Here is a 24,306-nt window from a genome sequence, read left to right as displayed (position 1 = left end):
TGAGCAGACCGAACCCACCAGGATTAACTGGGTAGCGACCCAGCCGGATGAGGGGCAGACGACCCAGGCAAGGGGGGATGGCAGCTTAACAACTGCTCGGGGGGGGAGGAAGGCCCCAGACCAGCTCCTCTGGGGAGCTGGATGCTCTGGATTCAGGGTGCTCAGTTTACAGGGTGGGCGCGGGGCTGTCCCTCCGGAGAGAGTGCCTTGTTCCCCTGGAGGTGGATGGGAGGAAGGTCAATGGATACTGGGATAGGGGCGCGGAGGTGACGCTGGCCCAGCCCGAGGTGGTGGCCCCAGATGGGGTGGTGCCCAACACCTATCTGACCCTGAGGGGGGTGGGCGGGACCCCATTTAAGGTGCCCGTGGCAAGGGTACACCTGAAATGGGGGGCCAAGGAGGGCCCCAAGGATGTGGGGGTACACCACCATTTGCCCACTGAAGTTTTGATGGGGGGAGACCTAGAGGACTGGCCAAGCAACCCCCAGACCGCCCTGGTTGTGACCCGTAACCAGAGCCGGCGAGGGGCACTGCACCCTGACCCTGGGGAGGGTACCACACTGGAGGCACAGGACCCTACTCTGGTGGGGAGGGAGCGCCGAGGGGCACGGCTCAGAGAGGCTGAGGCCTCAGACCTAGCCACGGAGGGGGAACCGGGCCCCATCCCTTCCCCAGCCGCTGAGTTCCAGGCCGAGTTGAGGAAAGATCCCTCCTTGCGGAAGCTCAGGGACCTGGCCGACCTCAGTGAGGGACGGACCATGAGGAGAGGCTGCCAGGAGAGGTTCCTGTGGGAGAAGGGGTTCCTGTACCGAGAATGGGCTCCCCCAGGGGAAGGGGAGTCCTGTGGGATCAGGAGGCAGCTGGTGGTCCCCCAGAAGTACCGCCGCAAGCTCCTGTCCCTGGCCCATGACATCCCCCTCGCAGGGCACCAGGGAATCCGGCGCACCCGGCAGAGGTTGCTACAGAACTTTTACTGGCCCGGGGTCTTTACCACCGTCCGGCAGTATTGCCGATCCTGTGACCCCTGTCAGAGGGTGGGGAAGGCCCGGGACAAGGGGAAAGCGGCCTTGAGACCTTTGCCCATCATAGAGGAGCCTTTCCAGAAGGTGGCCATGGACATCGTGGGGCCTCTCAGCAAGACGACCCGGTCGGGGAAGAAATACATTCTGGTGGTGGTAGATTTTGCCACCCGCTACCCTGAGGCAGTGCCCTTAGCTTCCATTGAAGCAGACACCGTGGCAGATGCGCTCCTGACCATTTTCAGCCAAGTGGGGTTCCCCAGGGAAGTCTTGACAGACCAAGGCTCCAACTTCATGTCGGCCCTGCTCCGGTGATTGTGGGAGAAATGTGGGGTCCGGCACGACTGGGCCTCAGCGTATCACCCCCAGTCCAATGGGCTGGTGGAGAGGTTTAACGGGACGCTAAAGATGATGCTGAAAACCTTTATGAACCAGCACCCGCAGGACTGGGACAAGTCCTTACCTCACCTGCTGTTCGCGTACAGGGAGGTGCCCCCGGAGTCTACCAGATTTTCGCCTTTCGAACTGTTATATGGAAGGAGGGTGAGGGGCCCCCTGGACCTGATGAGAGACGAGTGGGAGGGGAAGGCCACTCCCGATGGAGAGTCAGTGGTGGAGTATGTCCTGATCTTCCGAGAGAGACTGGCTGAACTCATGGGCCTGGCCAGGGAGAATCTGGCCAGAGCCCAGAGGAAGCAGAAGGTCTGGTATGACCGCACGGCGCGGGCCCGGGCCTATGCCACCGGGGATCAGATGATGGTTCTCATCCCCGTGAGAAAGAACAAACTACAGGCCGCCTGGGAGGGCCCTTTCAAGGTCGTCAAGCAGCTCAATGAGGTAAACTATGTGGTGGAGCTGTCGAACCGGGCGCACCACCGCCGGGTGTACCATGTGAATATGATGAAGCCATATTATGCCAGGGGGAATGTGGTGCTGGCCGTGTGTGGATAGTGGGAGGAGCAGGGAGATGACCCTTTAGTAGATCTGTTCCCTGGGACCAGAGCTGGTTCCCCCCTGGAAACAATTCCCCTCTCGGATCAGCTAACCCCTGCCCAGCAAGCTGAGGTCAGGGGGGTGCTGCATCCGTCCCGACAGCTGTTTTCCAACCAGCCTGGACGCACTAATCTGACTGTCCACCAGGTGCAGACAGGGTCGTACCCGCCGATAAGATGCTCCCCCTTCCGAGTCACCGGGAAAACTGCTCAGGACCTGGAAAGAGAGGTCCGGGACATGCTGGCTTTGGGGGTGATCCAGCCATCGGCCAGCCCTTGGGCCTCGCCGGTGGTGCTGGTCCCCAAAAAGGATGGGTCGGTCCGGTTCTGTGTGGACTATCGGAAGCTCAATGCCATCACTGTATCGGATGCCTACCCCATGCCCAGGCCGGACGAGCTCCTAGACAAGCTGGGAGGAGCTCGGTACCTTACCACCATGGACCTTACAAAGGGCTACTGGCAAGTGCCGCTGGATGCAGACGCCCAGCTGAAATCGGCCTTTATCACCCCTCTGGGGCTCTGTGAGTTCCTGACCCTGCCTTTCGGCCTCAAGGGAGCGCCGGCCACCTTCCAGCGCCTGGTGGACCAGCTCCTGAGGGGGATGGAGAGTTTTGCCATGACGTATATTGATGACATCTGTGTCTTTAGCCAGACCTGGGAGGACCACGTGTCCCAGGTTAGACAAGTGCTGGACCGACTCCAGGGGGCTGGGCTGACTGTCAAAGCGGAGAAGTGCAAGGTGGGGATGGCTGAAGTATCTTACCTGGGCCATCGGGTGGGGAGCGGTCGCCTAAAGCCGGAACCGGCCAAGGTGGAGGTGATCAGAGACTGGCCCGCTCCCCACACCAAAAAGCAGGTCCAAGCCTTTATTGGGATGGCAGGATACTACCGAAGATTTGTGCCCCACTTTAGCGCCATCGCCACCCCCATCACTGAGCTATGCAAGAAGGGGAAGCCAGACAAGGTGGTCTGGACCGAGCAGTGCCAGGAGGCTTTCCGGGCGCTGAAGGAGGCTCTGGTCAGTGGCCCAGTTCTGGCAAACCCAGACTTTGACAAGCCCTTTGTGGTGTTCACCGACGCCTCCGACACGGGACTGGTTATATAGTTACCGTAGTACCTCAGACACGGGACTGGTTATATAGTCCAATAGTTAATGCAGGAGGATGAAAAGGGGGAGAGACACCCCATCGTGTACCTGAGCAAGAAGTTGCTACCCCGGGAGCAACACTACGCGGCCATCGAGAAGGAGTGCCTGGCCATGGTGTGGGCCCTCAAGAAACTAGAGCCCTATCTCTTCCGGCGACACTTCACCGTCTACACCGACCACTCTCCCCTGACCTGGCTGCACCAGATGAAAGGAGCCAACGCCAAGCTCCTGAGGTGGAGCCTGCTCCTGCAGGATTACGACATGGATGTGGTCCACGTGAAGGGAAGTGCCAACCTGATAGCGGACGCGCTGTCCCGGAGAGGGGGCCCCGAACTTCCCCAGGTCACTGGTCAGGGTGACCCTGCTCCGTTCGGTCTCGAAGGGGGGAGAGATGGGACGCAGCAGGGAGCGGGGTGGACTGACCGGGGAATGGCGGTTCTGCTGGGACTGTCTGCACGGGGGATGGAGGAGCCGGGGGTGACTCCTCTGGAGTGAGGAGACCTGAGCCTGTCACCGGCGCTGGGCGGGGTTGGACCCAGGTGACGCCTTTGCCCGCCTTTCCTGTCATCTAATAAACCTTCTGTTTTACTGGCTGGCTGAGAGTCACGTCTAACTGCGGAGTTGGGGGGCAGGACCCTCTGGCCCCCCCACGACCCCGCCTGGGAGGACTGGCTGTGGGAAGTGCATGGAGGGGCAGAGGAGGCTGAATGCTCCGAGGTCAGACCCAGGAAGGTGGAGCCGGGTGAGCTGTGTCCTGCAGACAGGTTGCTCCCAGACAGGAGGCTCCCCCAGAGTCCTGCCTGGCTTCGTGGGGAGCAGGCCCCGAGCGTCGCCCCAGGACGCCGTGAGAGCTTCGGGAACCATCTCAGCCCCTTGTGCCGACCACTTACATCACGTACGATCCACCCTTCTGCAGTTAATAAACCTGGTCCGCGTACTACCTAAAACCGTGCGTTTGGCTGACGTGCCTGGGAAACCGGAGCCCAGTTCACAAAGGCTGGTGCGTGTCCTCGCCCAGCGTGGGGGGGCCAGGATCTGACCAGGGCAGGACGGCAGCTCGGGGGCGCAAGGCTGGGGGGACTGGCTGGTGCCTCTGTCTGTGGGATTCGTGAGTGGCTCTGGGAGCCTTCAGCCAGTGTAGCTGGGTGGGGGGCTCCACCTGCTGACAGCTGAGTGGTCCCAGCGCCCAGGGGGGCCGCTGCTTGTCCCTGGCAGAGCAGGGGGAGACACAGCCCCGGCTGGAGAGGGAGGGAGGGAGGCCCAGCGGTACCCCAATTACAGGTTGTACCTCAGGAATCCCGTTATACACAATACATCTGAGCCCGGGAAGGGCCCTGTCCCCCTTGAGCCCCCGTGGAGCCCTCTCCCCTCCCCTCCCCTGGAGACATCCCCCCCACCTTCCTCCTGCCCCTCCCCCCACCCGGGGGGGTCTGTGCCCCTCAGCAGTGGGGGAGGTGTTGCGGAGCAGTACAACAGGACAGGTCCTTGTTAATGGATCCCCCATTGGAACCCAGTCACCCCGGGCCCAGCACCCCCCAAAAGGACACCCCACCCCGACCTGTAGCCCAACACCCCCCCACATGGCCTTGGGTCCCTCCACCTCCTCTCCCCTGCATCCCGGCTCCAGCCCCCCCTCCCCTGGTTTAGCAACGTGGCTTGTTTTCTAGTCCAGCCCCACGCCAAACAAGTCACTCCAAGATGATTATTTATTTTTTAATTGTGACACGAAATACCAAAACACCCCCCGAGGGAGGGGTCCAGTTAGCAAAAGTAGAGGGGGCTGTTATTTACGTTGGGGGGGCGGGCTGGCTGGGGTAGGGGGGTCAATAGAAAAAGTGAGCTACTTCCAGTCCAAGCTCAGCTACTCGGGGGGAGGTGGGTGCGGCTGTCGGGGATGGGGCGGCGTCACGGGGGGTGTTCCTGGAGCTGCAGCCCCATGGGGGGGTGGCTGCACAAGTGCGACGCGGCCCGCGGGGGCAGCCACAGAAGCAAATGAAAGTGCCCTGTGGGCGAGGGGGGGGGGGAGCAGAGCCGTGGCTGGGAGGAGCCGCGTGGCCCCAAGCGCAGGGACGTGGCCATGAGGGGAGCTGGAGAAGCAGCTGTCACCCCAGGTGACCCAGCCACGGCTTGAACAGAAGCCGTGGGGCCACCAGCCAAGAGCTCTGGCAGGAGCCGCGGGCGGGGGGGCTCTGCCACGCCGTGGCCCCTCCTCCCGGCTCAGACCCCTCCCAGCTGAGCGTTCTCCAGGCGGCCGCCCTCGGGCTCGGTGGCCGCAGCGGGGTAGATCTCGATCGTCTCCATGATGGTCAGGGTGTTGCCGTAGTCCGGGGCTGCGGCAGCCGCCAGGGCGGCGGCTTCGGCCAGGGCCTCCTGCTCGTTCTGGAGGCGCTGCTGCTGGTGCAGCTTGCGGTGTTTCCACAGGTTGGAGAAGGAGCGATAGGCCTTGCCGCAGTCGGCGCAGTGGTAGGGGCGCTCGCCGGTGTGGATGCGCCGGTGCTCGGCCAGCCGCACGGCGATGGTGAAGGCCTTGCCGCACTCCTCGCACTTGAAGGGCTTCTCGCCGGTGTGCAGGCGCCGGTGGTCCTTGAGGTGGGTGGACTGGCGGAAGGCCTTGCCGCAGTCCGGGCAGGGGTAGGGCCGCTCCCCGGTGTGGATGCGCCGGTGCACCTGCAGCGAGGTCTCCGTGCTGAAGAGCTTCTTGCAGTCGGAGCACTCGAAGCTCTTGGGGCAGGCGGGCCGGCGGGGCGGGGCGGGCGGCGGCGGCGGGGCGGGGGCCTCCTCCTGCGGGACGGCCCCGGCGGCCCCGGCGTGGAGCAGCTCGTGGGCGCGGAGCCGGGCGGCCGAGCTGACCTTCTTCCCGCAGGTGGGGCACTCGAAGCGCCGGCTCCCCTTGCCGCACTTGTGCTCGCGGAGCTGCAGGGCCGTGACGAAGGCGGCGCCGCAGCCGCCGCAGACCTGGGGCTCCCGCCCGGCGTGGCTGAGCCGGTGCACGTCCAGCAGGCGCCGCAGCAGGAAGGAGCGCCCGCACTCCGGGCACTTGTAGGGGTACTCGCCCGTGTGGTGGGAGCGGTGCATCAGCAGGCGGTAAGGCCGGTGGAAGTGGACGCCGCACTCCGGGCACTGGTAGGGGTAGTGGCGGCTGTGAACCAGCCGGTGCTGCTGCAGCGTGGAGGACTGGGTGAAGGCCTTCTGGCAGACCTCGCAGCGGTAGGGCCGCTCGCCCGTGTGGGTCAGCCGGTGGCGCAGCTGGTTGGCCTGGGAGTTGAAGCTCTTGCCGCACTCCTGGCAGCGGAAGGGGCGCTCGCCTGTGTGGGTCAGCAGGTGGCTGCGGACGTGCGACTTCTTCTTGAACATCTTGCCGCAGGTCTGGCACTTGTGGCGCCGCTCCAGCTTGTGCACGAAGCGCTGGTGCCGCACCAGCTGCAGGTGCTTGGCGAAGACCTTGCTGCACATCAGGCAGCAGAAGCTGGGCCCGTGGGCCTCCGCGCTCTCCACCGAGTAGATGATGGCCAGCGGCACCACGTCCTCCGGCTTCCGGGGCGGGGGCGGGGGCTCCGGCGGGGCGGGCGGGGGCGGCTCCGGCGGGGCGGGCGGCAGGGGGCCGTGGGAGCGGCGGTGGTAGAGGAACTTGGTCATGTTGAGGAAGGCCTTGCCGCAGGGGCAGCGGTGCAGGGGGTTGGGGGAGTGGCCGCGCCGGTGGGCCAGCAGCACGGCCTCGGTGTCGAAGGCCAGGCCGCAGTCCAGGCACAGGTAGCACGACTCGCCGCTGTGCTCGCCGCGGTGCTGCCGGAGGGCCAGCGGGCTGGGCAGCACCTTGCTGCAGAGCGGGCACTGGAAGGCGCCCTGCCGGTGGCCGCGCAGGTGCAGCTGGAGCTGGTGCGCGGAGGGGAAGGGCTGCTGGCACTCGGCGCACCAGGGCTCCGGGCCGCCCCGCGTGGGCCGGCGCGGCGCAGCCGTGGCCTGCTCCGGCCCGTTCTTCAGCTCGTAGCTGTGGTCGCTGGCGGTGATGCTGGGCTCCGAGGGGGCGGGCGCGGCTCCGGTCAGCTCGGCCGCTGGCTGCGGGGGCTCCGCCGGGCCGGCGGGCGGCTCAGCCTGCTCCCCAGCGGCCACCCCGCCCAGGTGCGTGGCCTGGTGCTCCAGGAAGTCCTTGGGCGTCTGGAAGAGCTGCAAGCACTCGCCGCACTCGTAGAGCAGCAGCTGCACGGCGCAGGCCTCCCCCCCCGGCCCCGCCACCGCCTCCTCCGGCTTGCGGTAGGAGTGCTCCAGGTCCACCAGCGCCTGGCTCTGGCCGGCGGGGGCCGCCTCGGGGGCGGGGGGCTCCGGGGGCGCCCGGTGGGCCTGCCGGTGAGCCAGCCACACCTCCTGGCTGAGGAACAGCGCCTTGCACTCCACGCACTCGTAGTGGATCTGGCTGGAGGCCGGCAGCTTGGCCGGCGCCTCCGGCTCCTGGCTCAGCCGCTGGAGGTGCAGCTCCTGGTGCTCCAGCAGCTCGCCCGGGGAGAGCAGCAGCTGCCCGCACTCCAGGCACTGGTACTGGCTGCTCTCCTGCACGGCCAGCGCCTGGTACAGCCCGGCCTCGGCCTCGCCCGCCAGCCCCACCACCTCGTAGCGCTGCTCCGGGCCCAGGTGGCTCTGCTGGTGCAGCAGCGCCTCCTCCAGGGAGCCGTAGAGCTGGCTGCACTCGGAGCAGACGTAGCGATGCTCCACGGCCAGCAGCGGCTCCTCCGCCGGCGCCGCCATGCCTGCCTCACCTGCGGGGGAGGGGAGAGACGGGGTCACGCCAGAGAAGGGGGGCGCCTGCGGGGGAAGGGGAGAGATGGGGGGGCTCACAGACAGAGGGCTCGGGGGGCTCCGTGGTGGGGTGACAAGCGGGGGGGCTCCGTGGGGGGAGGTGACAAGGGGGGGTGACAGACGGGGGGCTCTAGGGGGACCCAGAGGGGGTGACAGACGGGGGGCTCTAGGGGGACCCAGAGGGGGTGACAGACGGGGGGCTCCGTGCAGCGTGACAGAAGGGGGGGGGGGATGACAGGTGCTGTCCGGGGGGCGACACACGAGAGGGCTCTCTGGGGGCCCCGGGGGGGGGGGGGTGAGGTGCTGTGTGAGGGAGGGGCCCGGGGGGTGACACGCGGGGAGGGGGGGAGGTGCTGTCCGGGGGGGGTCCGGGGCTGTCCGGGGAGGCCTGGGGGGGACACGCGGGGAGGGTGCTGTCCGGGGGGGGGGACAGGGGGGGCCCGGGGGGGACACGAGGGGGGGAGGTGCTGTCCGGGGGGGGCCGGGGGGGACACGCGGGGGGGGGGGGCGGTGCTGTCCAGGGGGGGGACACGCGGGGGGGAGGTTCTGTCCGGGAGGGGCCCGGGGGGGGGACACGCGGGGGGGGGGTTCTGTCCGGGGGGGGACACGCGGGGGGGGACACGCGGGGGGGCGGTGCTGTCGGGGGGGCCCGGGGGGGGACACGCGGGGGGGGGCGGTGCTGTCCGGGGGGGGACACGCGGGGGGGACACGCGGGGGGGGAGGTGCTGTCCGGGGGGGCCCGGGGGGGGGGACATGCGGGGGGGGAGGTGCTGTCCGGGGGGGGAGGTGCTGTCCGGGGGGGCCCGGGGGGGGACACGCGGGGGGGGCGGTGCTGTCCGGGGGGGGCGGGGGGGGACACGCGGGGGGGGCGGTGCTGTCCGGGGGGGCCCGGGGGGGACACGCGGGGGGGGCGGTGCTGTCCGGGGGGGGGAGGTGCTGTCCGGGGGGGCCCGGGGGGGGGGACACGCGGGGGGGGAGGTTCTGTCCGGGGGGGGCCGGGGCTGCTGCCGCGTCTCACGCTCACGGGGGGGGATCTGCCCCCCGGCCCCGCCCCCGCCCCCGCGCGGGTCTCGGCTCCTCTCGGGGGCGGGGTCACAGGGCGCGGAGCCCCCCCGGCCCGTCTCACCTCCGGGCAGGCCCCGCTCGCTCTCGCTCGCTCGCTCGCCGCCTGCCCCGGAACAAGCCGCCTGTCCATTGGCCCGGCGCTGCCGGCCAATCGCGAGGCGCGTTACTTAGCTCCCGGCCAATCAGCGCGCCCGGCCCGCAGGCTCCGCCCCCGCCCACGGGGACCCGCATAGGGAGGTTTCGCAATGACGTTGGGCCCGAATCAAAGCGAGGCTGCTCCGCCATGTTGTCAGCAAGAGAGAGAGGGCGCCCGTTGGGTCAAACCAATGTGAGGGAGGCCAGAGGGGGATTGGATCGCACCAAGGATCCGGGAATGAGAGGGGGATTGGGTCAAACCAATGAGCGGGGCCGAGGGGGATTGGACGATACACCAATAAATTGCCCTGTTTCCAGGGCGAGGATGTGTATGGTGGGGGGGGGGGTCATTGCTGGCGGCCAGGGACCTGAGGCTGCTGGGAGCCCGGACTCCTGGGTTCTCTCCCGGCTCTGGGAGTGGAGCTGTGTCCCCCCCCGCGGTCTGGTGCATGTGTGCCCCTCCTGCTAGGCAGTGGGCGTGGCTCCTAGAGACCCGCCCCCAAGAGCGCTCTGAGCGCTCGGGCCCCAGCCGGGGGGAGGAGGCAGAGAGCTGGGGGGGGCGGCCCCTGCGGAGACCCGTAATCTTGGGGCGGGGCTCAGGGGCGGGGCTCAGGGGCGTGGCCACGAGGTGCAGACAGACAGACACCTGGGCTCAGGGGCGTGGCCACGAGGTGCAGACAGACAGACGGACACCTGGGCTCAGGGACGTGGCCACGAGGTGCAGACAGACAGACAGACACCTGGGCTCAGGGACATGGCCTGGCGTGCAGACAGACAGACAGACAGACACCTGGGCTCAGGGGCGTGGCCACGAGGTGCAGACAGACAGACGGACACCTGGGCTCAGGGACGTGGCCACGAGGTGCAGATAGACAGACGGACACCTGGGCTCAGGGACATGGCCACGAGGTGCAGACGGACAGACGGACACCTGGGCTCAGGGGCGTGGCCACGAGGTGCAGACAGACAGACGGACACCTGGGCTCAGGGACATGGCCTGGCGTGCAGACAGACAGACGGACACCTGGGCTCAGGGACGTGGCCTGGGCTGCAGACAGACAGACGGACACCTGGGCTCAGGGGCGTGGCCACGAGGTGCAGACGGACAGACGGACACCTGGGCTCAGGGACGTGGCCTGGGCTGCAGACAGACAGACGGGACACCTGGGCTCAGGGGACATGGCCTGGCGTGCAGACAGACAGACGGACACCTGGGCTCAGGGACGTGGCCACGAGGTGCAGACAGACAGACGGACACCTGGGCTCAGGGACGTGGCCACGAGGTGCAGACAGACGGACACCTGGGCTCAGGGGCGTGGCCACGAGGTGCAGACGGACAGACAGACACCTGGGCTCAGGGGCGTGGCCACGAGGTGCAGACGGACAGACAGACACCTGGGCTCAGGGGCGTGGCCACGAGGTGCAGACGGACAGACGGACACCTGGGCTCAGGGACGTGGCCACGAGGTGCAGACAGACAGACAGACAGAACCCCCTTGCAGATAAATGGACAGTGCTCTGGGCTGTGTAAAGAGCTGTGTTTCCGGGGGCCGGGGGGCAGGCGCGGACAGACGGGCGGACAGCAGCTGGGCTCTGTACAATTCTTTATTTCCCCGTGGGCAACACACTCAGTTACAGAAATGTCATTAAAAGAAGCGAAAAAACCACGAACAACAAAGGAGCTGGGAGATCGAATCACACAGACAGCGCCCCACTACCCCTGGAGGAGAGGGGTGCCGGGGACCCGGGGAAACGGGGGTGCAGGGGAACCGGGGAGCAGGGGGGACCAGGGAGCAGAGGGAGCAGAAATAGGGGAGATGGGGGAGTGGGGACACCAGGGAGCAGAAGTGGGGGACCAGGGGAGCAGGGTTGTGGGGATCCGGCAGGGAAGGGACTAGGAACAGCACAAGAGGGGATCTGGGTCCTGGCGGGCCAGGGGCAGAAGGAGCTGGGGGGAGGGGGAGCTGCAGGGACAGTGGGAGACCAAGGAGGTGGGAGTGGGGGGCAAAGGGAAAGGAGGGAACCACGGAGATGGGGGAGGGGTGAGCAGGACGGAGACACGGGGGAAGGGAGGGAAGGGAGAGAACCCCGTTCTGGACTGGGAGATTCAGCAGGGGATGCCACAACATGGCCTCTGTCCCAAGGGCCCCAGCCCCCCACAGCAGAACTGGGGGGGGCGAGAAGCCAGACTCACCCTACTGCGATCCATGCAACTGCTCCAGATTCACCCAGAGCAAACCTCACAACAGAGCCAGAGCCTCCTACCCCACAGAATGGGGCAGAACCCAGGAGTCCTGGCTCCCAGCCCCCTGCTCTAATCACTACACCCCAGTCCCCACCCGGAGAGAACCCAGGAGTCCTGGCTCCCAGCCCCCTGCTCTAACCACTACACCCCAGTCCCCACCCGGAGCCAAGGAGAGAACCCAGGAGTTCTGCCTCCCAGCCCCTCTCCACACACCAACCAGGGACCATGGGTTCCTGACCTCAGGCCCTGGGCTGGGGGAGCCCTATTCTCTGGGGAAGGGGCAGAGCACAGGGGCAAGGGGGGATGTGATGGGGGCAAAGGGCTGTTGGGCAGGAGAAGAGGGTGAGACTGAGACAGGCAGGGCTGGCAGAGCAGAGAGGATGGGGCAAGGGAGAGTGTGGGGAGGAAGAGAAGGGGGCAGGGCAGACAGTTGTGAGGGGGGCCACAAGGGAAGGGGGGGCAGGGGAAGCCAAGAGAGGGGGCCCTGGGCCCCAGAGAAGATGAGGAAGTTAGCAGAGGAAGGAGGGACTGAGGGAGCCCCGTCACTCCCCCCCCGCCCCCCGCGCCCACCCTTCCCACCCCAACATAAGCCAGAATAGTTGGGGGGGGGCACGAGAGACAGACGGACAGAACCACAGAGGTACACGGCACTCACTCCCACGCTCAGCCCGCACCCCGGCGAGGAGAAGAGAAGCTCGAATCCCCCCAGTAGGTAAAAACAGACATTTCTGTTCTCGTCCCCCTCATCCTCAGGCTCTGGATTTCGATGGGATCGAGAGTTTCCACCCAGCGAGAGGGGCCGGCGCTGCCGGGCAGCGAATTGTTGGGGGCGCCTGGGATTTTTTAAGTATTTTTGTTCTTTTTTTTTTTTTTAGCATTTTTGTCATTATTTGTATGCGTTCGTACTCCGGTTATTTCCCTGTCTCTCAGGAAAAGGGGGCAGGGCTGCGTGTGGTGAATGGAACATCTTTGGTTTTTACTTCTCCTAACTTCTACCCTGACAAGCGATTCCTATTTACTCAGGTTCCCGCGTTCGGCCTCGTCTGGTCACAAGGAACCGTTGGGTTCAAGCTGCGTTTACGCCTTCGAGGTTTTTTTCTTTAGTCAAAGCTGAGCTGAGGTCTGCCCGGGAGGTAAGGGGTTAAATCTACACCAAGATTTGAAAAGTAATTTGGGTCCTGGCCTCATTCACACACCCCCAGCTCTGCACCACAAGCTGCGCTGCTCTCACCACGGGGACATTTTCAAAAGCACCTAAATCTCCTAGGAACCTAAACTTGTTGCAACTCCCATGCTAGGTCAATTGAAGAGTGACTAAGATCCACTCCAGAACAAACCCAGTTCCCAACAAGGGAGTTCCTCCAAGTGAAGTACATTGATTTAGAAACTCACGAAGGCATTTCCAGAGTGAATTCAACTAAACTGAATTAAGTTCACTTTAATTCTGAATAGCAGCATCCACACAAGAATTTTAACTAATCCGCTTCAAATTCACACCTTTAGTTAACGCGGATTAACTTCCCTGGATGTCCCCATGTAGACAAGCTAAATCCATATAAACGTGAGGGGTTTGCATTGTTCTACTAAAGCCAGTTAAATGCACTCTTTCGACTGTCTACAAAACCTGCTGCATGGGAAATGCACTGATTTGCCAAAGTAGGTTTCTAAAGCAACCTAGTTAAATGAGTACACCTCTCTTCTTTGGAGTTAAACCTGCCTGAAACCGATTAATCTTAAATCAGTACCAAACCAGCAGAATTCAGTACCAAAACGGGTGAATTCAGTACCAAACTGGTGAATTCAGTACCAAACTGGGTGAATTCAGTACCATATCAACCCCAAGGCCTTATCCCCAGGGGGAAAATTTTTCACTGCGACTTCAGTGTTTTCAGCATTAACATCTCTCCAGCCCCACACAACGGAGCTCTTTCTGCTCCTCCAGTGACAAGCCAGCTACTTCGGAAGCCAGCCAAGGTTGAACTTGTCTACATGGGGAATGTGACCCACATAGATACGGCACGGCAGCTCCCCATGTGGATGCTCTGTTCCTGTCTTTTTCCAGGTTTAACTGAATCCACTTCCAAAGGGATGCAGCTAACCCGGGAAAGAGGGAAATCTACACACATGGAGTTAATCTGGAATAGTGTGACTGCCTCCCATTCACACCCTACTTTAGTCCAGACTAACTCCCATGCTACATGGGGACCCTCACTGTTAATCCGAATGAATTTTTAAAGGGGATCAGTTGAAGTCCATTGAACCCCTTGTGCGATGCTCTCATTCCAAATATAAAGGGGCTTAATTTGATTTAGTTGAATTCACTTCCAAAATTAATGCAGTTTACATGCTTAATTCACTTTCAAAACTAATACATTTTAAAGGCTTAATTTGCTTCCAAAATTAATGCACTTCAGCTAATTCATTTTACGTTCACACCTTTTGGATTAACGTTCCTGGGTATCCCCATGTAGACAGACCCTAATTTGCTGTGAACCTCCCTAGTTTTGGCTAACCCGGAGCACTCTGTGTGAGGACTAATCCTTGGTGTAAATGGAAATAAGGCTCGTGTCTCTTTCTTTCTCTGGCCCGGGTCCTGGCCCTGATCAGACAAAGACTCGACTTGCATGGGACTCACGTTTGTGTGCAGGAAGTGAAATCTGGGCTTGGCGCTGGCAGGGGGCGGGACCCGAGCCCCTGGTGAGACGGTGGCCCCACCAGGCAGCCCCTAGGACATCACGGAGGTCAGTGGCACCTCAGCACTTGGTATTTTTGTCTAAAAACAAGCAGTCTAGCCGGGAGGTTATTTCTCAGGGACCTTTTAAATTGCCATCGATTGCGGGGGCTGGGGTGGGCGGAAGTGCCCCCCCATTAAAACCTGCTTTAAATGGAATCGACAGCTTGTGGGGGGTCGGAACCGCCCAGCCGAGCAGAAAAGCCCCCCACACCATGCAGCTACAGGAGAAGGAATTGGGGGGGGGGGTAACACAGCCCCGCCAGCATCCAGGAGGCTGCTCTGGTGTAAGACTTTGGTATCTCTTCTCGTGTCCCAGATGTGAAGTCCCACCCTGTAGATAACAGGAAGTCCAACCCCTCAGAGAACAGCGAGTCCCGCCCTGATGCAAAGAGGAAGTGCTGTCTTGGAGGGGACGAGAAGTCCCGCCCCGACACAAAGAGGAAGTCCCACCCTGCAGAGTACAGGAAGTTCCTCCTTGATACAAAGAGGAAGCCCTGCCCTGTAGAGAACAGGAAGTCCTGCCTGTGAATAACAGGAAGTCCTGCGCTGATGCAAAGAAGTGCTACCCTGTATGGAAAAGGAAGTTCTGCCCTGCCACCTCTGCTTTGCTTTTATCCTCTCCCACCTGGTTCTCAATCATGTTGCCCAGTGGCACCTTCACCCCGCCCCAGGAACCCCTTTCCCCACACACAACCAACGCTAGTGGCTGCCACACCCACACAAGCCATTTTCTCCAGCACCCCCTTTGGACGCAAGCCCCTCAGACATCCACCTCCATGGTCCAGCCCCACATCCAGGGTGAACTGGAGAGTGCAGGTTTACAACCATGAAAACTAAAGCTAGAACAATCCACACAGCAAGCTGGGAGAGCTAGGCCAGCTAGGAGAACTCTTGGTTACCCACATCCAGGAGGACTTGGAGCAGCTTGGGAAAACTCAAGAGGTCTCGGTGTTACCTGGAGGGCAACCTGGAATAGCAAGAAGGAACATCTGATGTCACTCAGAGGTTCTGTTAGTACTTGGAGACTCAAGCGTAACCTAGGATGATGAGTCACCTAGAATGCCCAAACTGAGATACAACACTAAGCTTGACCTGAAGAACTCAGAACTGCTTAAAGAATCTAGAGTAATCTAGAACACCAAGCATCACCTCGAACATTCAGCACATAGCCAAGAACAGCTCGATATCTTAGAGAGCTACATAAAGAATCAAGTGTCACCTAGAACACGCCCAATGATTTTGAACATCTGGAGTAACGTATACCCTGCAGTTCTACTTGGAGAACTCAGGTCCTATCTGGAATATCAAGAGTCACCTAGAAAGCCCAGCACGACCCAGAACAGTTGGAGTGACCTAGAGTCTCCACTAAAACACAGAAAACTTAGGAGTAATTTGGAACACCAAGAGTCACCTAGAACATCCAATGCATGGCCCAGAACAGCTAGCATGACCTGAGATTCCAGAGTTGCTTAGAGAATCAAGAAAGACCAAGAAAATCAAGTGTCACCTGGAACATCCAGCACATGTGCTAGGTCATGCCAGAAGCCCGAGACATGGCACGTCACAGAGCAACCTAGAATTCCTCAGTGTAGGAGACATCTTGGATCAGCAAACACTGAGTGATTCAAAGTCCTTTATGGCTCCATTGACCCAGTTCTAGCATGAGAATTGTAAAGGGGCCAACATTTTCCCCTCCCTTCCTTCCTCATCACCCAGAAACCATGAGAGAGTTTGAGGGGGAAGAGCTGTATTTCTGGAGGCGGCTTTGGCACTGCGAATGCAGTTCGCCTCCCTCCCCCCGCACCTGCTGACGGGGTCCCGATCCCCTTTAACTCGTCTTTGGTTGCAAGATTTTTTTTTTAATTAAAAACTTTTTTTAAAAAATGACGACAGGAAAAACAACACCCCCCCCACAGAACAGAATATAAAAAAGTCACTCAGAATATCTGTTACATTGTTATTATTAATTTTTCAAGTCACTTCTAAGTCCCACAGTTACAAATAAATTAACAAGACAGGATCAGACCCTGGAAGATTAAAACATAAAACGTTTAAACACTAGGAACTGACTACCTTTGGCAAAGTCATCGCGATTTTCCACCCCTCCTGGGTCAGTCACTGTGACAGGGCGGCATGAGGCAAGGGTTTGGATGCTGGCACTGCCCTCTCCTAGTGTCCGGAATGGGCATCTCCCTGGCTCACAGACCGGTGGCAGATGCTTCCCCCAATCCACATGGGGGCGGGGTACAGCGAAGCACCATCATCCTGGGGTGATATTTGGGATTCCCAACCTGGCAAGTGGCTGAGTCTGGACAGGGGCTGTCTAGGTTGGGGGATGGACTGGTGGCCTTGTGGGCATCCTCCCTCCCCCATCAAGATTCCTCCAGCCTTGCACCCACACCCCTGCCCCAAACAAAAAGGAAAACCCACGAAGGAAAGGAAATGGAGGGTTGCTCCTGGGGGCTCTGCGGGACAATGGGAGAGGTCGCCGCTCCCCTCACCCGTCCGGCACGCACCCTAATAAAGCATTTCTATTTGGTTTATCTTTAAAGTAGATGAGGTATATGGCAAGCTATCTCCAGAGAACCTCGCGGTGGGTTTCACGGCACCGTGGGGAGGAGGGGATCCCCAGCCCAGCCGCTCCCTGCCGCCCCCCAGTCCTGACTGGGTTGCTAGCACGGAGGTGTGTACGTAAATATTTGGTTTCACAGCTGTAGTTTAAAGCTTGTTTGGATACTTATTCTCAACCCCGTCTCTGGGGAGGGGCATTGGGGGGCTGGCCCAGGGGAAGTGGGGGGGCCACGGATGCATTTCATAGGGATTCATGAGCCTCCCATCACATACCCAGACAATCTCTGGCAACCATCATCATCTCGCAGGGAGACAGTGGGAGAGCCGGGGAGAGAACCCAGGAGTCCTGGCTTCCAGCCCCCTGCTCTAATGCATCAGACCCCACTCCCCTCCCAGAGCTGGAAATAGAATCCAGGAGTCCTGGCTCCCAGTTCCCCTGCTCTAAAACACTAGACCCCCTATGAAATGCAGTCCCAGTGGAGGGTATACCCCATGGCTCGGGTTAGCCATGGACAGACTCACAGTCACTGTAGAAATCCCATGGCCCCCTGCCCTGCCCCTCACGACAGCCATCCCACTTGCCCTCTTTCACTCCTCTTCCCCATTAGGTTTTGAGGTTGCCCCCCGCCAATGCCGAGTGCCCAGCACTCCCTGTTCCGCTCCTGGAGATAGGGTCATTTTTGGTCTAAAATCCTTTTTTTTTTTAAACAATTTTTGGTTTTTTGGGTTTTTTTTGTCATCTCAAACTTTTTGCGTTTGGGTTTTTTGTTTTGTTTTTTTTATGTTTGTTTTTTTTGTTTTTGTTGTTTTTTTATATATACAGTAAGAAGCGATAAAGCAGAACATAGAATTTCTCTCTATAAAAAAAAGGGAAGCATTCCCTCTCCCCCCACCCCTGAAACCAAAAATTTTCCCAAACGAAAGAAAGAAAGAAGAGAGTTCACTAAAACAGTTACATTCCACCTAGAAAACGCGTTCGGGCAGCACGTCCGGGAGAAACCAGCCACCCCAAACGCCGTTCCTCTCCCATCGAGGTGAGAACTGCAGCTCCAGGGGCTGGCTCTCTTCCCTCACGCACCTTACAGGGTGAAAAAACAGCGGTTTCAAGTCTGGTTTTTTTGTTTGGTTGTTGTTGGGGTTTTTTGGTATTTTCTGTGTTTAAACCTAGGTGTTTCAGTCAGTTTCTTTGTAAAGCAAAGTTTCCCAGTATGCTCATTTTGTGTTGTCTCAAACCCACCTGAACTCGAGGAACACCGCGAAAAGCAGGAGCTAAAATGAGGTCAAGATTCTTTTTTTCCCTTTAAAGAAAGGTTTGTTTGTTTTCAATGTTTTTTTTTTAACTTTTCCATTCTGTTCTTTAGTTGCCGGATGGCGTTTTCTCATGGCTAACTTCCTTCTCTGAAAGGAGCACGACTTTGGTTCGCAGGCGTTGAAAAAACAAAACAAAACAATCACGCACGAAAATTAATCCAACTAAAAAAACACTCCAAAGAAAAAGTTGTCTTTGTGTTTTAAAAAAACCAAACAATATGTCAGCGTTTCAAGAAGCCGGTTTTTAAAGCTTTTCCGACCATGGGGAAGGGCACTCAGGACTCTCCGTTAGCCCCTTTCCCATTCTGGTGATTTGGTTTATTTGGTCCTTTTGTCACGTAAACCAGGGCTTCTTGACGCAACGTCCATGAGGTATTTTTTTCAAGACAGAGAAAGAGCGTCAGGCCATCAGTCTAGTCAGAAACAGTCGACATGCCCCTTTGGGTCCATTGTTTAGAATCCTTTCTTCTTCAATTCAAGGTTTTGTATTTGCATTTTCTTGGTTCACTTCATTATGAATTTTTTTGGTTCCAAGTTTTTTCTCGCATCCCGAGTCACTGCGGTGAGAGCAAAAGTCTTCATGCCGTTGCTTTTCTGTACATAGATCCAGCGATTTTTTGGTTTCTTTTGGAAAATGTAAAGAAAGCTGAAATTCCCGTTTTTCTTTGCTTGTCTTTTTTTGGTCAGGCACTGGAATATGATTCTTTTTCAGAACGTAGATATAAAAATAAGAATAAACCATTATATGTCCTTCCTCGGCTTCAGAAAAATAACCCCAGAGATACCCGCGCTGAACTGAAAACCGAAAACACGGAATGGAAAACGACTGGTAGAAAAAATTAAATGAGTAAATAATAGTTTCATCCGTTAAAAAAAATCTCCGCTTCATTGCTGCCTGCCTGGGAGGGGTCAAGGCTCAGGGTTATTCTGAGAGACGAGGCCCCAATCCTGCAAAGTGCTGAGGCCGTGAGTGGCTTGCAGCATTTTGAGTAGCCCCGTTGACAGCGCCGGATCTACGCAAAGCGTGGAAGCGTCACCACCCGCCAGAGTCTTTGCAAGGTTGGGAGCCGGGCATCTGCATGAAGACCGTGCAGCGGTTTAAGCAGGGGGGTGAGTTTAAAGCGATTTAGCCAGATGGCTGCAAAGCCCCGTTGGATGCTCAATCAGCCTAATCTGGGTTTCGCTAGATGCAGAGCAGCTTGAAGCGGCACCGCGGACACACAGCAGAGTCACGCGAGGACTCCTGCCAAGCGACGCAGGGTCGTTGATTCCCTCGGCTCCAACAGCTGCCTCTCGGAAAGGCATGCAGGCTGGATCTGCGATGGAGTAGCCCCCACCACCCAGGGGTGTGCGCCCCAATGGTTAATCCCTCGCACTGCTAATCCCTGGGCCTTATTGGAATTTGTCTGGCTTTAATTTGGTTCTTGCTCTGCCTTTCTCCGCTAGGTTAAAGATTTTCTCCCCGTGAAAGCACTTAGGTGCTGTGATCACGTCACCTCCCCGGCTCCTTTCTGAGAAGCTCCTGAAGTCTCTCACTACCAGGCGTTTTCACCAGCCTGCGGCTCCCTGTCTGATCTGGAAAAGCAGAACCCCCCGGGGAAGTCTGTGCAGACCGGGGCAGTTCGGTTAAACTGAAGCACCGCGTCCCCATGCAGATCTGGCTCTCACAAATGCGGCAGGCAGATCCGAAAAGCCCTTCGGAAACGTCTTCCCGAGCGCTACAGAAAAGCCACCTTCCCACCTGGTTAGTTCTTTACAAAAATAAAAGCAAATTGAAAAAATAGAGATTTATCAAATCGAAAGCAAAAGAGAGTTTGTTAAGAGCGTGATTCTGACATGAAAAGAGTCTCCCACCCGTCCCCCGCTAGCCCCCTTCCCAGATGGCAAATAAAAATCAATTAATAATAAATAAAAGGTTTCAAAAGACATTCGACTGGACACAGAGGTTAGAAAAGTTTGTAAAAAGCCTTTGGGCGAAGCTAGGACTGGTCATGGGTTGGGGTTTTTTGGTGTGAGATTTTTTTTTATATTATTTCCCCTATTTCTTCTTCCTGTGCAATCAAAAAAAGCCCACCTGTTTTTTCCTTATGTTTCCCCCCAAAAAATGTCCAATAAACACTCAGAGAAAAATCAAATAAAAGGAATTCCAAAAACCTAATCTGCTGGCCGAAGAGTGACTCAAGTCACCCATCTGGACAGCCCCCCACTTTCAATGAACGGTAAATAAAAGGTGAGATTGCCATTGAAAATCACCAGATTTCAAATGAAAGAAAAACAAAAACCGCAATCCACCCTGGGTTCTTTGCCTTCTGCTTTCGGCGACTTCAGGGTCACGAGCTGCAAGATTTTCACCCGGGCGCATCAGAGCTGGAGATTCGTTTTTTTCCCCCTTGCTTCCTCGAGGAAAGCTCCAATTCTGCTCCAGCGTCGTGACCCCAGGAGCCGGGGCTCTGGGGAAAGCAGCAGATCCCATGACAGACTGCGGCTGGGACTGTTTCTTGGGTGTGTGTCGGAGGGAATAAGAAATTCAAAGCACGTCCACGAATCGCCAATGCCGGGGGAATTCGTTTTTGGTTTCTCCGTCTCTTGTCCCTTGGTTCGGCTGCTTTGGGTTATTTTTGGTTGATTTTTTCATTTGGCTGCTGCTGACAGTTTTGTTTTGCTATCACTCATCTCTTGCCGCCTTCCCTCCTTCCGCGGCACCGGTGGGCAGCGCCCGGCCGCCCCTCACTCCGTCTTGCTGTCCGGCTCAGAGGCTGCCGGCCCGGCGTGGCCTGGGGGCGGCCCAGCCGCCTCGCTGGAGGAGCTGCAAGAGGAGCAGGTGGAGGAGGAGGAGGAGGAGGACGAGGTGAGGCTGGGGGATTTGCTGGACAGGGAGGCGGCCACGGCGGCCGAGACCAGCCCCACCCCCCCTGGGGTGGCGCTCAGCAGGGGCAGCCCCGCGTGGTTCAGGAAGAGTGGCGAGGTGACAATGCTCTGGCTCCCCGGGGTGCTGGCCGTAGTGCCCAGGACCAAGCTACCGCTGCCGTCAAGACTGGTAATGGGCAGGGTTCCACCACTGGCCAGTGCTGCGGAGAGATTGGCGGATTAGCTGGAGAGGGCACCCCCCGGAGGAGAACAGCCCCATTCCCGGCCCCCCTGAGCCAGCCAGTCCCCCGCCCTGGGGCCGGACGGGAGCCGGCGCCCCCTAGACGGGAAAAGCCCCGTGCCCCTTTCCCCGCACCCCTGAGCCAGCCAGTCCCCCGCCTTCAGGCTGAATGCTCCCCATAGAGGGGAAAGGCCCCATTCCTCACTCTGCCCCCCAACCAGCCACCCCCCTGCCCTGGGGTTGGCACTCCCTCGAGGGTAAAGGCGCCGTGTCCCATTCCCTGCCCCCCTGAGCCAGCCAGTCCCTGGGGCCGGATCGGAGCCAGCACCCCCTAGCGGGGAAAGGCTGCGTCACACTCCTCACCCTGCACCCCAGCCAGTGAGCCTCCGCTGGGTGGATGGGATGGGGCCGGCGCCCCTAGCAGATGGGGGCGGATGGGGCCGGCGCCCCTAGCGGGCCCGCGTGTGCGACACAGAACAGACACAGTGTGCGAGGGGCGGTTAGTGAGTGGATGGGATGGATGGTTACTGGGCACTATGGCACCGGCTATAGGCCATGGATGGGATGAGGGGGGCCCAGACTGAATGAGCAGGTGGGGGTGTCTGGGGTGCCACCGGCCGGCCTCACACACTCCTTGCACGCTCAACTGCCAGGACGACACACACATCTGGCCCCCAGCCACAGTCCCCACATGCACACTCCTGATCCTCACACACACACGGATCTCTGCACACGTCCGCCCTCCCCGCACGCACACTCCTGATCCTCACACACACACGGATCTCTGCACACGTCCGCCCTCCCCGCACACACACTCCCGAGCCTCACACACACACGGATCTCTGCACACGTCCGCCCTCCCGGCACGCACACTCCCGGTCCTCACACACACACGGATCTCTGCACACGTCCGCCCTCCCCGCACGCACACTCCTGATCCTCACACACACACGGATCTCTGCACACGTCCGCCCTCCCCGCATGCACACTCCCGATCCTCACACACACACGGATCTCTGCACACGTCCGCCCTCCCCGCACGCACACTCCCGAGCCTCACACACACACAGATCTCTGCACACGTCCACCCTCCCCGCACGCACACTCCTGATCCTCACACACACACGGATCTCTGCACACGTCCGCCCTCCCCGCACACACACTCCCGAGCCTCACACACACACGGATCTCTGCACACGTCCGCCCTCCCGGCACGCACACTCCCGGTCCTCACACACACACGGATCTCTGCACATGTCCGCCCTCCCCGCACGCACACTCCCGAGCCTCACACACACACGGATCTCTGCACACGTCCACCCTCCCTGCACGCACACTCCCGAGCCTCACACACACACGGATCTCTGCACACGTCCGCCCTCCCTGCACGCACACTCCTGATCCTCACACACACACGGATCTCTGCACATGTCCGCCCTCCCCGCACGCACACTCCCGAGCCTCACACACACACAGATCTCTGCACACGTCCACCCTCCCCGCACGCACACTCCCGAGCCTCACACACACACGGATCTCTGCACACCTCCGCCCTCCCCGCACGCACACTCCTCATACACACACCTTCCAGATGTCTGCTCTCCCGGGATTCCTTGCACACTCACAAAGGCAGGGTTTCAGCTCACACTCACACCTGGCCTGTCACACTTGTTCCCCCCAGACAGACCTGGCTCCAGATATGCTCCTGAGCCCCCACACTCACACCCACTCCCTCGCACACGCCCAGGCACGTCCACCCTGGCCGGCCGGCAGAGCAGATGGCGGCATGCCTGCTCGTGCCACGAACCTTGGATGGTGGCCAGCGGGTTGGTGGCCATTAGCGCTGGGTTTAACCCCGCGTTCACCCCTAGCACTGTGCTTCTGAAAATCAAACCAGACGCAGCAGGTTAAGCCGGGGAAACCCCCCAACACCCTCCCCATGGCACTGGCCCTCCATGGCCGGGGGGCACAAGCACCCCACATCATCGGTTAGAGGCGCGTACACCACCCGCCCTAGCTGCAGGCCCCTTGGCGAGGGTGCCACCCCCCCATGGCACCAGAAGCATCTGCCCCCTTAGAGGGGGAGTTACCGTGCCACCCTGGGGCAGTGTCGTTCCTCCCACCCCCTTCAGTCCCTGTCACGGCCCCCCACCGCTTACCCCGTGCTGGGATTCAGGCCGGACAGGCCGATGGCCGAGTGGCTGCTGCTCTGGGGGCTGGGGTTGGTGCTGTTGGTGGGGGGGGGCGTGGCGGAATTGATGGCGGGGGGCCCCCCGCCCGCCCCCGTCCGGCTGGGGGTCAGGGAGCTGACCGCCGAGGACAAGGTAGTCACTGCAAGAGAGAAGTGGGGGCGGACGGGGGCGGAGATCAGGAGAGGGAGCGGCTCATCCCCACGGGCCTTGTTTGCATAGGCCCTATGCAAACACAGCGCCTCGGTCTGCCTCACCCCCATACCCGCCCACCCCCGCCTTAGCTGAGTTTAGGTATGTCAGAGGTGGGCAAAGTACGGCCCGCGGGCCACATCCAGGGCCATATCCGGCCCGCGGGACCGTCCTGCCCGGCCCTTGAGCTCCCGGCCCCCCCTGCTGTGCCCCCTCCCCACAGCCCTGGGCCGCCAGCCTGCCCCCGTGCTCTAGACTGCGCGGCGGCCAGTCCTGGTGCTCTGAGCAGCATGGTAAGGGGGCGGGGAGCGGGGGGGTTGGGGCAGGAGGTCCCGGGGGGCAGTCAGGGGACCAGGAGCGGGGGGGTTGGATGCGGTGGAGGCTCTGGGGCGGGGGAGCGGTCAGGGGACGGGAAATGGGGGGAGCTGATAGGCATGGGAGTCCCGGGTGGCCTGTCAGGGGGCAGGGGTGTGGATAGGGGTCGGGGCAGTCAGGGGACAGGGAGCAGGCGGGGTTGGATGGGGGTGGAGTCCTGGGGGGGCGGTTAGGGGCAGGGGATCCCGGGAGGGGGCGGTCAGGGGACAAGGAGCGGGGGGGATTGGATGGGTTGGGAGTTTGGAGGGGGGCGGGAAGTGGGAGGGGGCAGGCTGTTTGGGGGGCACAGCCTTCCCTACCCGGCCCTCCATACAATTTCGAACCCCGATGTGGCCCTCGGGCCAAAAAGTTCCCGCCCCCGCCCAGCCTATGGTGACACAGGCCTCCAAGTTCTCGTTCAGTCTAGGCCCTCTGGGTCAGGTCCAGTCTGTGCAGGTCCTAGGTAAACAGGG

General features: G+C 60.3%; 2 protein-coding genes across 11 annotated transcripts in view; both read right to left on the bottom strand.

Annotated features, from left to right (window-relative positions):
- Positions 1 to 4,857: 4,857 nt before the first annotated feature.
- Positions 4,858 to 9,213, bottom strand: ZNF574 (zinc finger protein 574). 3 transcript variants are annotated; one of them, XM_043535420.1, is made up of 3 exons: positions 9,071 to 9,176; positions 8,572 to 8,581; positions 4,858 to 7,904 (listed from the first exon to the last, which is right to left on the bottom strand). In XM_043535420.1, exons 1-3 carry the CDS (start codon positions 9,142 to 9,144, stop codon positions 5,376 to 5,378), a joined length of 2,613 nt encoding a protein of 870 aa, XP_043391355.1. In that variant the 5' UTR covers positions 9,145 to 9,176; the 3' UTR covers positions 4,858 to 5,375. The 3 variants fall into 3 exon arrangements, with proteins under 3 accessions (XP_043391355.1, XP_037739173.1, XP_043391354.1); XM_037883245.2 differs by lacking the exon at positions 8,572 to 8,581 and having other exon boundaries at positions 4,858 to 7,909; positions 9,076 to 9,213; XM_043535419.1 differs by lacking the exons at positions 8,572 to 8,581; positions 9,071 to 9,176 and adding an exon at positions 8,946 to 8,967 and having other exon boundaries at positions 4,858 to 7,900.
- Positions 9,214 to 16,071: 6,858 nt separating this feature from the next.
- Positions 16,072 to 24,306, bottom strand: part of POU2F2 (POU class 2 homeobox 2) — a 29,329-nt gene continuing 21,094 nt past the window's right edge. For 5 of the 8 annotated variants that reach the window (XM_043535329.1, XM_043535324.1, XM_043535327.1 and 2 more), the window contains 3 exons: positions 23,258 to 23,429; positions 22,906 to 22,979; positions 16,072 to 21,078 (listed from right to left, as the gene is read on the bottom strand). In XM_043535329.1, coding sequence (XP_043391264.1) covers positions 20,738 to 21,078; positions 22,906 to 22,979; positions 23,258 to 23,429 — 587 coding nt within the window. In that variant the 3' untranslated portion in view covers positions 16,072 to 20,737. The remainder of the gene's footprint in view (positions 21,079 to 22,905; positions 22,980 to 23,257; positions 23,430 to 24,306) is intronic. The other 3 variants (XM_037883115.2, XM_043535328.1, XM_037883114.2) reach the window with 1 other exon arrangement.

The sequence above is a fragment of the Chelonia mydas genome, chromosome 24 (assembly GCF_015237465.2).
Source record: "Chelonia mydas isolate rCheMyd1 chromosome 24, rCheMyd1.pri.v2, whole genome shotgun sequence".
NCBI classification, from domain to species: Eukaryota; Metazoa; Chordata; order Testudines; family Cheloniidae; genus Chelonia; species Chelonia mydas.
This window is presented reverse-complemented; position numbering and strand designations above follow the sequence as displayed.